Consider the following 17,721-nt stretch of genomic DNA (forward strand, 5'->3'; position numbering starts at 1 on the left):
CATTTATCGTAGCAATATACAAAATCAAAGTCAATATTACAAGTAAATAAACACGTGAATAAGTTATCACAAGATTTGCTTCAACTAGCCCCTTCACCAAATCACGAATTCCTGCAAGTTGGAGAACTTGGGATTACCACTTCATATGAATAATGAAAGTATCGAGTTGATAGCTCAAATCTCGAATTTGTCCATCATCAAATTCACTTGGATAACAGTTTGCTAAGTCATGATTTTACATTTGTTAAAATTAGAGAAAGAATTGAATGGATTTAAGCTACCCATTTCAAGAACCAAATCACTACTCACTACATCAAAACGGTCATTAAGCTCTTCAAGTTGCACATCAATGACAACAAAGAAGACTTCAACACGCAAGTGGTGTGCATAACTAACCCTTAAAGACTTATGTTTTAAATTTTCAAAAAAATAAGACTCATCCAATTTGGGAATCAAGATATCATGCAAACATAAAATGAGGAATCATCAACAAAGATTCTCATCCATTTTCCCTCATATCTTGCATTCTTTTCTGTGTAATATTAAGAAATTTCACGACATTAACAATATTTTGTTCTTATTTTTTGTAAAATTTTGTCTAACTCATTTGAAATTGCCAACACTTTCAACATAAAGTGAACCACAAAAATAAATTTAAATATTTTAATCTTTGTCAAAAGATACTCCGCTTGATTTTTATCTCTTGATATGAACCCTTCAAGTTCAATTACTTCAAGAATATGAACAACAAATGAGAAAACAACAATAAAGTTATCCAAAGCTTTGAAGTGTGATCCCTAACGAGTATCACCTGGTCTTTGAGACCCACGTTCTTGATGTAATCTTTAACCTTTAATAATTTTATCGAATTTAAATAATTGCTCAAACTTTTTAGCTTGGTGATGACGGAATAAGTCTCCACGCTTGAAATATCCTCCAACAACATTTAACACATTACTAACATGATCAAAAAATTATTTAATGTCCAAAATATTTTTTAGCAATAGCCACAAGTGTTAGTTGCAATTGATGAGCATGAATGAACGTAATATGTCAATGGACTATCTTCATAATCAAAGTTTTGAGCCCATTCATATCTTCCTTTATATTATTAATCCATCATAATCTTGTCCACATATTTTGGATGGACTTAGTGAGTGACTGGAAAGCAAAGAATATATCGCTTTCTTCATTGAGCAAGCTGATGTATCACTAACATGAACAAGATCGATAAATCGTTAGCTACTTCACCATTCTTATTAATAAAATGCAAAACAAGAGTTATTTTTTCTTCATGAGAGATGTCTTTTGACTCATCAACAAATACACCAAAGTAATCTCGGTCAGGTCTTCAATTATTGCTTTCAACATTTCTTTCGCACAAGCATTGGTAATATATTTTTGAATCATAGAACAAGTCAAAGTATCATTTTGTGGGGCATTTTCTAATACCAATTTTTCCACATCCGGATGTTTGTCCCCGTGCCATTGAAAAAATCCTAAAAAGAATTCTTGATTAGTTAAACATTCACTATTATCATGAGCTCGAAAAGATAATTCATATTGCAAAAGAAGTCTTGATACATCAATTGAGGCTTCCAAACGCATTCGATACTTATTTTTTAAATTTTGACTTGTCAAGAGCAACTTGAATTGATATAATGATGATTTGACTAATCTAGCATCTTATCGAAACATTTGTCATGAATACTATTAACATTACCAACACGTTTACAGAATCTTTCAAATGCATTATTTCAAGTCCTAAAATCACTTTTTGTGTAAACTCATTGGTACTTCCATGATAAAATTCATCTTTGAATAAATAACAACATAGAAAATAGACAGAATCTTTCTCCAAGCTATATTCCAACCATTTAAAATATGGACATTGAATCAATTTTTACAAAATTGGCGTATTCTACTTCCAATTTTAGTTGGAGGATATAAAATAATTTGAGGTTGATCAAACCCCTTTTGAATATAATATTTTCTCACTTCATCCTTTATTCAATGATTATAGTGAGCAATTAGTACTCTTTCTCCTGGATCCACTTCAAGTGAATCCAAATTAATGTCCTCTATAAGAGTATAAGACGAAAATAATTGACATTCGTACTAGAACTTGCTTGAGAATGATTAAATTTCGCAAGAAAGTTTTCCATCTCAATACACGAAACCGAAACACTTTCCTACAAAAATTAGTATAGAATTCATTTCAACTCACAATAATTCAAACTTAATAGGATAAGTCATAATTAATTCAAATTAATGTGGTTCATATCACACAAATTTCTAACTAATAATATTCTAACAATGTTTGTTAGAAAATTAGAATATCAAAGTAAAATCAAAATTCTTGTCTAATATAAAATCAATCATCGCTCATCAAAGCCTTAAAGAACTCAAGAAAGAGAAAAAAATCTTACAAAAATAGGATTACAAACTTACATTCTATAAAAGATTGTGAATAAATGGAGAAAAGTGAAAACAATAGAACTCAACAACAAGTAGGCACGTGAGGCTTAGCTGTTGGACGAGATGCTAAGGTAGGCAGTGGGCCACAATGACAGCAAGGAGCATGGATTTGGAGTGGTCAATGAGGACGTTGGAGAAAGATTGAAATTTGGAGAAAAAAGGGTTTTAGTTGAAGAGAAAGAGAGAATATCACTTTTAATTATGTTTAATCAAATAAAAGAAAAGTCAAAGTGTTATGATTAAGTATTAACTAATTTAATTTAAGTCAACAATAATTATTTAAAAAACTCTCTATAGAGGCTATTTCTTTCTTATAAAACGTACCTGAAATGCAATCTCACAACGTCAGCGTCAGTACTTCGCCCTATTACCATGGGCACCACATGGCAGTTTAGTTCCTAGGTGTCACGTTATATATTTATTTAAATACTATATATATATATATATATATATATATATATATATATATATATATATAGATTTTCGGTTGAAGTTTCAAGGGTGACGTTGTCACGATCCGAGAATAACCCCTACAAGTTAGGCCATTCTCGAATCGTGGCACGGCGTCGTCTACCTCTCGGAGGTCTAAGACAAGCCCTTTCGTACCATTCATTGCATACATGCATGAAAAGTAGTGCGGAATTAAAATTTTTTATGCGAAATAATACTACTTCAAAATATCACTTTTTATAGAAAAACATCAATGTGGATGATGCATTTCAAACGGCTGAGGATGAGAGATATATCCCATCGGTTGATTCCGAATTTGGCACAAGTTCAAGCACTAACAATGAAGAAAAAAATATGGATGAACAAAATGATACTTATTGGATGGGGCTTCGTGACATGATTGCTAATGAAATTGGTAAGGTTTGATGTTTGTATTATTGTAGTTTTTCCACTTTTATATTAGTGAAGTGTTCTCTTTCATTTTGATATTTGTATCTGAATCAAACAACTCATTTTTGAAATATGAATTTATATTCCTCTTATAAGTAATTTGTGTTGATAAAGAAGTATGTGAATGATAGATAATTACTATTACTAATGAATGGAAATAAAATAAATCTTAAATCTTTCAAGTGAGATATTCAAATTATATATTATTAAAATGTAAAATAAGTTGCACATATATAATTAACTTAAATAAAAATTTATATTCCTCTTATAAATAATTTTAAGATGATAAAGAAGTATGTGAATGATAGACAATTATTATTACTTATGGATGAAACTAAAATAAATCTTAAATCGTTCTTTGATCTATTCAAAATTATATATCTTTAAAATCTATAATAAGTTTATATCCTCTTATAAATAATTTGTGATGATAACGAAATATGTGAATGATAGTAAAATATAATTACTTATGGATGTAAAATATAAATTAATCAACTTTTATCATGTTAACAACTTTTAAGGGTATTTCAGACATTTTGATTAAAAAAATTATTTATCAGCACTTAATTACCAAACACATCAACAACTTTCTTTTTAACTTCAACACTTTTATTCAAACGCATAACTGCGTATTTTAAAAATAAGTTTCAGCACTTTCAAAAGTACTTTTTAAAAGCTACCTTTTTAAGCCCATCCAAACGGGCTCTTACATTAGCACTTAAACTATACATACGTTTAAATACTCTCCTTAACATCTTTGAAATAAATTAAAAACCACTCTGAGATTATTATTCCACTTTCACTTGTCACATCATAGTCATGTAAGTGTCATAACATAGTCATATCAGCACCACATCATTAATTATTTTCATACTTTTCTTTAACACTTCTTAAAATTAATTTACACTAATTAATTCATTCAAAGTACATTTTCTAAAATTAAAATTAAAAATGTTGACCCATTTTTATTTTCCCCATACCCAGCCCTCATCCACCCCCTCACTTCTTTCTTCTTCCTTCTTCTTCACCATTTCTAGCTCTTCAATATTCATTTTTTTTCCTCTCCATATTTTCCAACTACCTCCACCATTCAAACTCCTTTCATCGTAACTCTCAAATCACATCGAAACTCCATTACTAGATTCTCCAAAACTTCAACAAACAACCGAATCACCACTTCGTCATCACTTTCACCATCAATAGTAAGCTTCGAAGCTCTTAGACAGAGCAACAAAACAACAACAATCAAACGTTACTTTCCATTTATCTTCCTTTCGCGTCTTGTTTAGTAAACCTCCAACACCGGAGAGATAAAAGATCTGTCATCACTGCCTCCGATTGTCACCTATGTCTCCAAAAAATTCAAAAATTTAAAAAAATCATTGATTCTTCCTCCCCAAAATCCAGCAAACTAGCAACTTTTTTTTAGCTCCGGTGAAGATCGATAAAATTTATATGTCTGAAATTAACGTCAATAATAAGATAGTGGAGTTGGATTTTATGGATTACTAAAGAGATTGTGAAATGGAAGTAGTTAATAGAGTTAAAGGTGAAGATGGAGGAAAAAATAATGTATATTGGGGAAGACAACAAAATAAAGAGAAAAAAATTAAAGTTTTTATGGGCCAAAAAAAATTCAAATATATTAATATAAGTTAATATATCATGAAATAATATCTAAAATATTTATTATGTATTGACCAATAAAAATATGTCAAGTGTATGATTTTTTTTAAATTTTTTTTTTTTTAACTCCTTCACACGCTATTAGAAGAGTGAACTCACTCTCGTTCACTCTCGCTGCCATGTCATCCCCCTAGGTTTGTATTTAATCTCTTCAAAGATGTTAAGAAGGGAATTTAAACGCCCTATATAGTTTAAGTGCTAAAGTAAGTAGGGGTGAGCATTCGGTATTTCGGTTCGGTTCGGGTTTTTTGGTTTTCGGTTTTTGTAAATTGCGTACCGAATACCGAACCGAAATATTTCGGTTCGGTTCGGTTTTTGTTAATTCGGTTCGGTTTTTATTAATTCGGTTCGGTTTTTTATTTCGGTTTTTTAATGGGCCTGTTTAGTGGGCTTTTTAAAATTTTAAACTTAACAATTTTTTCAATTTTTTGTTTGATTTTTTAACTTAATGGGCTTTGATATTTCAACTTAATGGGCTTTGATATTTCAACTTAGGGTTTCTTATTTTTTTAAAAAAGATTATTTAATATTAATAATTATTAAATATAATATAATTTATAATTTATAATTTAATATTTCGGTTTAAACCGAAATACCGAATTCCAAAATAACATGTACCGAAAACCGAACCGAAATGCCGAAAATACAAAAAATTAAATCGAATACCGAACCGAAAACTGAAATACCGAAACCGAAATTCTGAAAAATTTCGGTTCGATTCGGTGTTTCGATTTTCCGATTTTTATGCCCACCCCTAAAAGTAAGTTTTCTTACCAAGTTTAATTTTTGTTAATGTATTTTCTCTATTTCATATATATCAATCCTAGTTATATAATTAATTGAAACCTCATAGAACTATCTATCAATGTTGTAGGTCTTTGCCCATGGGTTATCGTATTTGATAACTTAAACATGATTACTTATATTTATTAAGTAATAATATAACCTCCAGTTAAGTAATTTTATAGTTTATATATTTAAATAAATTTAAATCATATGTTTAAATATTTTTTAAATAGTTGTTTAAGTTATATCAAATCAATAGTTATCCATTGAATTGTAATCACTTGATAATTAAAGTTAATATAGTTTTTTGATCGTATAATTTAAAAATATACCTTAATAGAATTTATTAATTATATATATACATGATTTTATTGATAATTTAATTAAGAATAGGGCCTAAGTATTTATAAACAATACAATATATACATATGTATATGATTTTTATTATTATTTATATTTTTATTTTAAAATATCTTCTTTATTAAAGCGTACAATTTTTTTAATCAACTGAACAATATTTATTTTTAAAAATAATCGAATGAACTATGCACACATAAATATGCACAAAAACACTTTTATTTTCTTGGTAGCCAAAAAGTTTGTATTTTAGTTGTTCAGTGAGTTTGGGATTAGGAAAAAGTTACTTTTTTTTAAGAGAAAAGTATGATGGAATAAATGCAAAAATTAAAATAAAGATATTATAGTCTTTTTGCGGATAATTTTTTTTTGCCATTTAGCATTATTCTTCTTACAAATTGAAATGATTAGATTTCTTTCCCTTTTTTTAATACAGAGTAATTAATGTGAGTAGAACTGTCAATATGGGCTAGCCCACTCTATTCGAGCTAATTCATATATGCTTTGACATTTTACGGGTCAGGTCGGGCTAGTTCATTTTTGGTGTGGGCTAGAAAATGCTCGGTCCAACCCACAAGTACGTGAGCTACAGGCTTGCCGGGCCAACCCACTTTTTTAAAAAATATATTTTTTTATAATTATTAAATTAAATTATAAATTACAATTTAAAAATATTATCATAAATATCGACAAAACAAAATTACATTATGTTAGGCCTCATTTGTTTGTACTTAATGGGTTTGAATCTTAATAATTCAGTTTTGCCCCATTAAATGTATTTCTTTTAAGAACTGACTCTTAATTATTTAGATTCAGTTCATTAAGTTCGTTTGTTTTATTTTCTTATAAGTCTCTTAATGGGTCTGTATATATTTGAATGAATCAGATTTGTAAGACACCCTTAACACTATTTAGACTAAAAAAATAAGACTCTTATCTTAATTCAGCTAGATCACAAACAACTCATAAAAGTTATTTTCTTATTTAATTACATGCTTGCCATTATAATTTCCCTTATTCATATTAACTTACTATACATCTTTTAATTTCATAAATTAATTAATATATTTAAATTGATAAGCACTCCATGATATAATATTTAGAACGGTTTCAAAAATAAGAAAGTATTAGTTATTTGATCGTTAACAATAATAAATTTCTATGATAAAATAAAACAAAATATTTTCCAAAACTATATATTTACTACTCTATCTAAACTATTTTAAATTGCATTATATTAGATTCTTAAAGTATTTTGAGTGCAAAAAATAGTCATATTAATGATGTAACTTGATGTTGAGTTCTTAAAAGATAAATCATATTACCTTGTTACGGTAAAAATGTTCAAAATATTATTTTATATGAAAAAAAACTATTTTACTAACAAGGTTTTGATAATATTTTTTTGATATAACGTTTAATTTCATATGTGCGTTCATATATTGAGAACAAACTGTCCCAATAATTTAGTGTTCAAATTCAGATACAATATTTTAATATTCAAATGTTTATTACACATCTTAATATTTAAATGCGTATTCAAATTCAGACGTCTTAATCTTAATGAAAACAAATAAGACCTTAACGTCACTACTTGTTAATCAAATTCACAAATAAAATTATCTTTATAATATTTAGGAAAAATGCACAAGTACCCCCAAGACTATAATCGAAATCCCAAAGACACACCTTACTAAGGTCGTATTACCCCCTGAACTTTTTTTTTTTTTTTTAATTTTGTGTACCTCTTTGACTTACGTGGCATCCAAATATCTCTGACGCACCTCAATTGCGTGGAGTTACACAGAGTGTCACATAAGACAAAAGACGTATAAAATTACAAAGAAAAAAAATATTCAGGGGTAATAGGACCTTAGTTTAGTTAAGGTGTGTCTCTGGGACTTTGGTCATAGTCTAGGGGATTTTTCATTGTTTAAAACAATTGAATTGTTTAAAGTTCAAGATGAATGTTTGAATTTTTTTATATTTACCCTTTCATTTATTGAAGTTTTAAATTTTCTAGGAAATAAATTAGTACTTTCTCCCTTCGTCGACAAATTTTGGCAGGTATGCTAAAAATAAATTTCAAGATCAATTTTCAATTTAAACAATCAAGAAAGAATTAGCTATTTTTCTTCCAATTCTACCCTTAATAATTACTCCTGTTCAATTAAAAAGTTATGTAAAGTTTTGATACTCTTGTATTAAATTTTTCTTGAGGGATGTGCATGCCCTTACTCAGACAAACAATTGTGGACGGAGGGAATGTAAAATTATACTCCCTCGTCATGTTGAATTTTGCAAAAATCAATTTAACTAATTTTTAAAGTAAATTAGATAAGATTAATTCGATAGATTTATAATTTCACAAAAAACAATATGTTCTTGAATGATTTTCTTAATATGTGTGTATTATCTCACAGGGAATATCACCATCCAAACATGCATTCCCCTATGTTTTTTAAATAGGTTAAAAAAAATGGTTGGTTTGGAGGTACCAACCTACAATAGAGATGGTGCACCTTTTTTGTGACTGAATTAATTGCTTATTTGCATGTAAGCAAGCCTCATATATAAGAAGAAAACTAGGACAAGCAAATTGCAAAGCCAAACAACTCAAGGACACAAATTTGACAGTTATTTGGTGGAAATTTTAAAACTAAATACAAGAGATTATCATCCAAGTTCATACTACTAAAGTACACCAAGTTCATCCATTTCTTCATCGTTGTCATCCCATTCCATGGGTTCATCCCATACCATCGGTTCAATACCCCCATGGTAAGCCTGTAACAGAAACCCCATAACACCTACATTTTCAACCGCTTCTTCCTCTGCTGGCATTGGAGACATATTTGAGTTTTCTGAAAAGCTTGGCAACATCCATCGGAGAACCCCTGGGGTGTACTTCAACGCAAACTTCCCTGATGGTTCGAGGATATCTATGTCAAATGCAGGGCACAGAGGACCACCACCCATGACTTTCACATGGCTAACGCTGCAAATGTGAATGAAACAGCATATTATCAATCACAACATAAACAAACAACTATTGCGCCTCAATTCCGATCAGTTGAGTGCGATTATTTGAGTCCTCACAGATCATATCGCTAAATCTAAGATCATCACTGACCAATACTATACCAAATAAAAAAAAAAGGCACTAAGAATTGCTCTATATTGTCTGCAACATATTGACAGGAATATAATCACATGAGAGAAATTAGCGTAGATAGAAGCCTCAGCAAAGATCTCTATGCTTATGACACAAGCGCATAAATCTTGCCAATGGGTAGAGCAATAGAGTCATTGATTTTTTTAAAGGAACACGAGAGCGGAAAACTAACCATGTGTAAAACAAGTTGTCTGAATGTTGCCTCTGAACTCTACCCAGCAGTTCAATCTGCAGATATCCACCAATGCAAAGCACTGGTTCTGGTAGCTTGTACTGCTGCAAGCAGTTTTTCTGCTCATCAATGTTAGAATATGTTAATTCTTTCCATGCAAAATACCATGCTCATATTGAGGACTTATAGATAAAGTTCAAACTAATTGAAATAATACATGACACTACTTTGGCAATATTTTAGTGGGAAATACTTGCCATGACAAAAACAAATTAAATTAGAATTGATACCATCTTTGTAAGGAAAAAAAGTTATAAAAGATTACCTGTTCCATAGGGTATACTTCTGATGTATACGTCCATATAAACTTGTCATCAGCAGCCTGTTGCTGAGGCATTTGCAGGACATCATTTTCGTCTAGTGAATTTTTGGGGTGTCCTAACCGAAATCGAACAGATTTTGCAGAGTATATAGGCTGGCCGGGCTGGTAAAAAGCTGAATAAGATATTACATATTAATCAAGAGGATCAAGTGAAACGTGCAAAAACTTTGAAACTTATATCGAAAAAATTGAGGGGTATCTAAGGCATCTGGGAGATACAACAGAAAGACAGAATAAAGACGAAGCAATCACCTTCAAAAGGTTGTACACTAATTTCACTAATAACACACAGATCGGCTTTCAATTTGTAAATTAATGTCTCGGGGGAATCTGGATCAGCATGTCCTTTACTTGACCAGTATGAATGTCCACCAAGATATCTCCTAGTTGTTAAAGTATTGGCAACACTTTCGGCAGGAAATCTATCTGTACTAGAAGCACTAACTGCATATGCTATGCATTCACACTGACATGTGTTTAATGTTGTAATAGCATGAAGGAGAGAAGCATAAACATTGTGGTCTCTCTTCAGAATATCCCAACTGGAATTGTTGGATCCAGCACCATTTGCTTCTGTTGTTATCCAATCTGGTTCAGTTATACGTGCAATCCCAGAAAGCTGAGGAAACCTTTTCAGACATAGTTTCTTGGAAATCCCATTCGTAATCACTGCAAAAAATAAGTCACCAATGTTACTATTCTACTTAAAACAAGGACATTCTTCTCCCAAATGATAATGAATCTCAAATGACTTTTCTGCTTCACCTTATCATTCCCCACTTCCTAGTATTAAAACTGGCATGCCCATATTTTTTCTGAATAAAGGGCCAACTAAACTAATTTTGTGTACAGTGATTGTGAAATTTCTAAGAAATTTATGTGGCATTATCAAGCTGGAAATCCAGAAAGTTTAACAACTGGCATTCCAATGTATTTCCAGGAAATTTTCCAACTTCCAAATAAATTAATTGGGTCAGACAGCAGCTTATAAAGAAATGGTAAAAATCTCTCCCTTCTGAATGTTTAGTTTTGTAAAAATCATTTTACAGAACTCTCCCAGGCACGTCTATCGAGAATATGACCTAAAACACACCTCCCCTATGATGATCCTTCTGATCAATTATAGTTTAAAGGACTTGTTTAACTCATGAGAGACTACAAAGAAGAGTCCTTCCGATTTGCTTAAGATGCCTGCATTGTGGACAGGAAGCTGAAACAATGAGCTTCTTTTTTTGTATTGTGAGACAACTGCAATTAGTGGCATATGTTCTTTCGCATGCTGGGGTGAATCACGCAATGCCAATAAATTCTCTGGAAATTTTGAAGAACTGGAGAAGTATTGGAGGACGAGGGTCAGCGGAAGATTGGTGGCAAAGCTAGCTCCTTCTCCTTCTCTTTTATGACCGACTAATATGGTTTAACATTGAATAATTGAAAATGCGATTATTCAGGAAATCACATTGAATGCTGAGACTATGCATTGAATTTCTGATAATAAATCCATACATCAAAAAAGTATTTGTGATTGTTCAAGAAGAAATGAAAAAAAAGATATGATAAGAGTTGGGACAGTTGAGTGTTAAGTATATCTTAATAATAGTATGAAAATCTAGTGGCCATGATTATCTGTTCACTCTAAGGCGTACAAGTGGCTTTTTGAAAAGAGTTAGACACAGTAGTAATGCTCTTCTAGTGCTTCAATGGACTTTGGACTTTTTTTGTTATAAGTATTTATTTGATTCGGAAGATGAACTATTAGCCAAACGTGTTTGTTGCCAATATTTGTGTATAAAGAGAAAAATAGTCCTCTAGGGAAACCCAGAGTGTTGCATAAAAAGGACCAAGGAGAATCCTATGCTTAAGGAGGAGGAGAAGGAACTAGCTTCAGAAGGCCGTTATTACAAGACCACGTGCAACAAGGAAGGCAACACTAAATTAGATCAAATGACCAATACTTGAGAATTTTTTATTGTGATCACATCACCAATACTTCAGAATTAGCAAATAGACCACGGGGATCACTTCTAGATCAAACTTCTTGACGGAAGATCATCGCACCATTTGCAATCAAATACCTAGTTATATCAGCTAACAGTGTATATGTTAAACAACATCTGTGTTTTCATCCTATTCTATAGTAAGAGGAAACAAAAGTGTTTCTTATTCCAGTTGAAGTTACAACCACAAATTCATACAATTGACCGAATAATCATTCTCTACACATTTGGATGCAAGTAAGTTATCTAACATCCTATAGACTACCTCACTTGACCTGCTCTTCCTCATTATCATCCTTCTTTTTCTTTTTTCTTTTATTTTCTTCGAGGTGGGGGTGTTTTGGGAGGGGAGTAGACAGGGGATCACTTCTTTAATTTAATTATTTTGGACATCTGAATGAACATACAGAGGAATCGAACATTCTTGACAAAGCTATTTATGTAAACAGCAATATGTCTTCATCTCAACTGACCCATTGAGTATAGATACCTCCCATCAGTAACGATACAAAGTAACTAAGCTCAACAAGGCCTATTCTCAAAAAAAAAAAAAAAAAAAGCTCAACAAGGCTTAGAAAAATGAGAAGAAATTATCGTCTTTTTGGTTGCCTCTCTTAGAAATTGAACCCTGGCCTCCTATAATCCATGTTAGACTATACCCTTTGGTGCAACATTCTCGATAATGACGAAACTTGTGTGACAGATCATTTGCCCTATGCTCTACCTTAGTTGACACAAGCTGGGAACATAAACAAGTAACTAGAATTTGTGTTTATATCATCACTATTTTCTCAAGGGAAAGAGGAAGATGAACGAAATGGTTTACCCATTCGAAGAATTATTCTTCTATGACTTAAGTAAGAGACACCCGCAGCATGATGGCCTGATTTCTTTTTAAAACACTACATTTCATAATGTTTTCTCCTTTGCACCTTGAGAGAAAGCTCGTCTTTTTTATTTTGAAAAAGAGGAGAAAGCTCAGATTTTTGGACCATTTATAGTTAGTTTTTTATTAGGTTGGCAAAATCACCAAGACCATCCCGTCATGTAGGTATTGCCACATTCTCATTGATTAGATTCAAACCTGGTAACACTGGAAACAAGGAATATAATAGGTAATATCTTCATGAACATGGACAGGGGCGGAGGCAGCACATAAGTAGTGGGGTTCATCCGAACCCCCTCGGCGGAAAATATTACTATTTATATATTGTTAAAATTATTTTTTAGATATGTATAATTGATGTCGAACCCCCTTCCACTAGTTCGTGTGTTCACTTCTCAGATTTTGAACCCCTTATTAAAAATTTTAGCTCCGCCACTGAATATGGACACTACCATTGTAGAATTTAGAGTCAAACACATACATATCAATATAGAAAAAACCCAAGATATACAACATAATATTTGCCTAGGATAGACGGCAGCTTCTTCTTTTTTTTTCACAATTCGAAGTCTGAGTCATTAATCAATACATAAGAGCCTGTTTGGATTGACTTATTTTAAATGCTTTTAAGCCAAAATAATTTTTAAGTAGTTTAAATGTATTTGGATAAAAATAAAAAGTGCTTATAAGCCCTTGTTTTTAAGTAAAAATCCGTAAGACTTTTGGCTTATAACTCACAAGTCAAAAGTCAATCCAAATAGGCTCTTAGGAGCTGTTTGGTTATTGTATAAGAAACATCTTATACATGTATTAAAAGTTACATTAGTTTTACTATGTTTGGTAGAAGTTGTGTTAGGTATAAAAGTTAACATAACTTATACCATGTTTGGTTGGTAAGAATTTAAATGTTGTATAAAAAGTTATTCATGTATTAATTTATACGGTGTTTGGTTGCATTTTTTGTAGTCCTACATAATTAATACCAACATAACTTATGAGGGAATCTATGTATAAAGTTATGCAGGGTAGAAGGTGGAATAAGTTGTGGGTATTAGTTATACATGTATTAAAATGATAAATTACACATTTACCCTATAAATTTATTTTATTTTTTAATTGGCAACTTTACTGTTTTCTATATATGTTTATTTTTTTATTTCTTTTTATATATAGACCATTTTCATTTCTTTTAATTTTTTTTAATTGAAAACTTTACTGTTTTCCTATTATATATGGACTATTTTCATTTTTTTTATAATATTACCATTTTTATTTATTTATGCAAATATAAACATTTTTTTAATATTAAAAATTTAATTGTATATTTTTTGACAGTGCATATGCTAATCAAATATTAGCATTATATATTATTCAATATATTCCACATTTTATTACCATGTATTATTATTTTGTAAATAATTTATATTAATAATTTACAACAAGTTTAATATTCAAATTTCAATAGTTAATAATTCATGCATTATGATCTCTACATAACAAGATAATACCTACATAACTAATATCCGCATAGCTAATACCGCATAATTAAACTCAACATAACTAAATCCTGCATAATTAAACCATGCATAACTAATACCTGCATAACTAAACCCTGCATAACTAATACCTGCATAACTTAACCCTACATTACTAATATCTGCATAACTTAACCCTGCATAACTAATGTCTGCATAACTCTAAACAATAACAAAACGGCCCCTTAAGTTATAGCCTGGTTGCTAAAAACAGGTCTAGCTGCAAACAAAGAAACTGTTGTGAATTGACAATCCTAAAATGGCTTACATCTCCAGCATTAATCTACGATCAATTAATATGAGGGTAAATCTACATTAAGAAGATACAAAATGGTTTCATTTTTGCAGGTTATGGTGGTATGGCCCTCAAATACCCATAACCACCAATTAAGTGAACAAATATATTCAGATAGGAAACGGGTACAGTAGACTGCTTCAATACTAGAAGAAAATGTGAAGCTCAGCAAGATGAGTTATTATTATGAGAAAAGAAATACTTTTTAATATGTCACTGCCAAGAATAACTTTCATCACACTTCAGTTTGCGTAACTCACCAAAATGGTGCCAAAGTCTTGAGACGGAGCCTGCACGGACCACATCTACTGGCTCATTCAAACATGCCAGAATATTAATTGACATGTCACTTCCAAGACATTGTACAAAATCAGCCCGAGACTCCATTCTGATTGACCAGCCACTATAAAAGTCAATCCAATCGACGTCAAGCTCCAAAACCTGGTACAGCACCATATATAAATTCGCATGAAAATCATCAATATTTAAGAAATGGAAAAGGAAGAACAGTAAAAGATAACAACTATCATCTACAATATTTGCCAATTCAAAAATAAATAAATAATAGCAAACCAGGTCCCTAGAAGATCGAACAATCAATTAATTATACCTCTATCCAAATTAAGTTGGCATCAACTAAATCAATCCTCTATGTCCATTATGTTCATTCCACTTCCAAAGAGTCTTTTAACGCAAATCAAGGGTTGCTTAAATTCACAAATATCTCTACGTAGACATAAAATCCTCAACAAACTAGAAGGATTCCTAACCAGTACCCGAAGCCTTAGTTGGGCGAACTCTTTACTTTTGATGACGAACCCGTGTCGGATTCTTCAAAAACACACTACTTTCGGAAAATGGACATGCACCCGTTTGCATTTTTGAAGAGTCCGAGCAACATAGCCTGAAGCTGAAGTGTAACAATAAGAATTTAAAGTCTTAATCCTAGAAAATCAGTATAGCCTATACAAGTATTTAGCTTTCATTTTGTTCGATTTTCGGCTGAATAAACATCAACCACAACTGGTTGTATGCTTGTCTAAACTACTTTTCACTCCTGTAAATTCAGGTCTATCTCATCCCTTTTTAATCAAGCAAGGAATATACTCCTTAATAATGGAAGAAACAATAAAAAAAACCTACAAAAATAAATGGATCTCTACAAGGCGCCCACACCTTTCATTACAAGGATGCACCAAAAGGATACTTAAATACAAGAGTTTAATCTTCCACTATAGAAAATTATGCTCATTTCCTTCAAAAGCTTTCCAATACCCCACCTTTATTTATCTCCATATAATTAACTCAACAAACCTAAGGACTTGCCATTCCACCAGATATCTCCCGATTGTTACATAAGAAACCTTCATATCAGTCATCCAATTATAATTCTACTGAAAAAGCCCTATAAGACTACAATTATAAGATATAGAGCAATTTTGACCTCCGCTATATCTTATGGTATGAAAAAAGTTGAAGTCGTCTAAAAATTGGACCACACTATACATGGCTGTCAACATAAGCATATACAGCTGAGAAAACAAATAACCCATAAACCGATTAAGCAATTGGAAGCACATAGAAAAATCTCAAAATTACCTGGAAATCGGTGAAGAAGAAAACTGAAAAAGGGTTCTCAAGTACATGAAATCATGTCGTTTTTTGTTCTATACGATCGAGATGGGGGCTTAAAAGGAATTGGGCCTTACCGGTCCAAAAGTTTGCGGGAAATTTACATGGAAAAACTACCTAACTAAATATATGTTATTACCGGGGGGAAATGACAGAAATTTCATTTTTAAATTTTTTTATTACCATTATCCTCTATTAGTTTTATAAAATTTCAAAATCTCTCATTTATATGCATCAAATTAATGTATTTGTGCATCAGATTAATATATCATGTATAAAATGTACATCAGATCAGTGTATCATGTATAAAATGTAATGTATCTTACTTAACGATTAGTATATCTCGTGCATCAGATTAATGTATAAGCGCTTATATTATTGTATTAGTTTGAGGGATTTCTATAATTATAATATATATATATATATATATATATATATATATATATATATATATATATATATATATGCGAAAAGTTACGCCTAGAGGTTCTGTATTACGGGTCAATCCTACTTTACTAGCGCTAATAGGCAGCATAGGGGAAGAAGTGCTACACCTAGGAATCAACAACACAAATTCTTTGTGCTAAGTCAGCCCTTTTCTTAGCGGGCTTGGGACTAAAAGAATGGTTGGGACAACAAACATCCATCTCGTTCGTCCTTTGGATACCAGTATAACCATCGAAGGCTATTGAAGTGACTAATTCCTGGAAATTAGGAGGCGTTAAAAACAAAGAAATTGTGGGTGTTATCTTATCATTTCTATCTAGTCCCAATAGGCTTGATGTTAAGAAAAAAAAAACTCTTGCATGAAGGTTGGCTAGAGATTTCTTGTAAACACACTAGCCCTGCTGAGTTCATAATGAGAGTATTTTCATCGTTGAATCTTTTTTGATTCCATGTATTATTCTCATTATGCACATAAGGGAGGAGCCCTATGAGGTGAAAATCTCACGTACGGTTTTGGAATGGAGATTCTTTCAATTGACTGACGACCGTAACGGATGTCGGCTCAATCCGAAGGAAATTACGCGGAAGCTTTGCAGAATTATTATGAAGCTATGTGACTAGAAATTGACCCCTATGATCGAAGTTATATACTCTATAATATAGGGCTTATCCACACAAGTAATGGAGAACATATGCAAGCTTTGGAATATTATTTTCGAGCACTAGAACGAAACCCATTCTTGCCACAAGCTTTTAATAATATGGTCGTGATCTGTCATTACGTGTGACTATCTCCACTATAGAAAGAAAAAAAGAAAAATCTAGTAAAGTAACTACTAGAACCAAATAGGCTTTCTATATGTGCATCATCTAAAACAACGATTTTTATCAGCTGTAGCAAAGAACGAAACTTCATATAAGTCAAAATAGGAAAAAATAAAAATGTGTAGCAACTTTTTTCTATGGATATAAAGCTTTAATTGAGAGAGATAG

The 17,721-nt window shown here is 31.4% G+C and overlaps 1 protein-coding gene across 1 annotated transcript; it reads right to left on the bottom strand.

Moving 5' to 3' along the window:
• Positions 1-8,589: 8,589 nt before the first annotated feature.
• LOC101249028 (F-box protein At4g00755) lies at positions 8,590-16,378 on the bottom strand. The gene is made up of 6 exons (XM_004248523.5): positions 16,249-16,378; positions 14,910-15,090; positions 10,189-10,605; positions 9,880-10,049; positions 9,555-9,673; positions 8,590-9,205 (listed from the first exon to the last, which is right to left on the bottom strand). The coding sequence occupies exons 2-6, from the start codon at positions 15,034-15,036 to the stop codon at positions 8,902-8,904; spliced, it is 1,137 nt and encodes a 378-aa protein (XP_004248571.1). The 5' UTR covers positions 15,037-15,090; positions 16,249-16,378; the 3' UTR covers positions 8,590-8,901.
• Positions 16,379-17,721: the final 1,343 nt, after the last annotated feature.

The sequence above is a fragment of the Solanum lycopersicum genome, chromosome 10 (genome assembly GCF_036512215.1).
Source record: "Solanum lycopersicum chromosome 10, SLM_r2.1".
Taxonomy (NCBI): Eukaryota; Viridiplantae; Streptophyta; class Magnoliopsida; order Solanales; family Solanaceae; genus Solanum; species Solanum lycopersicum.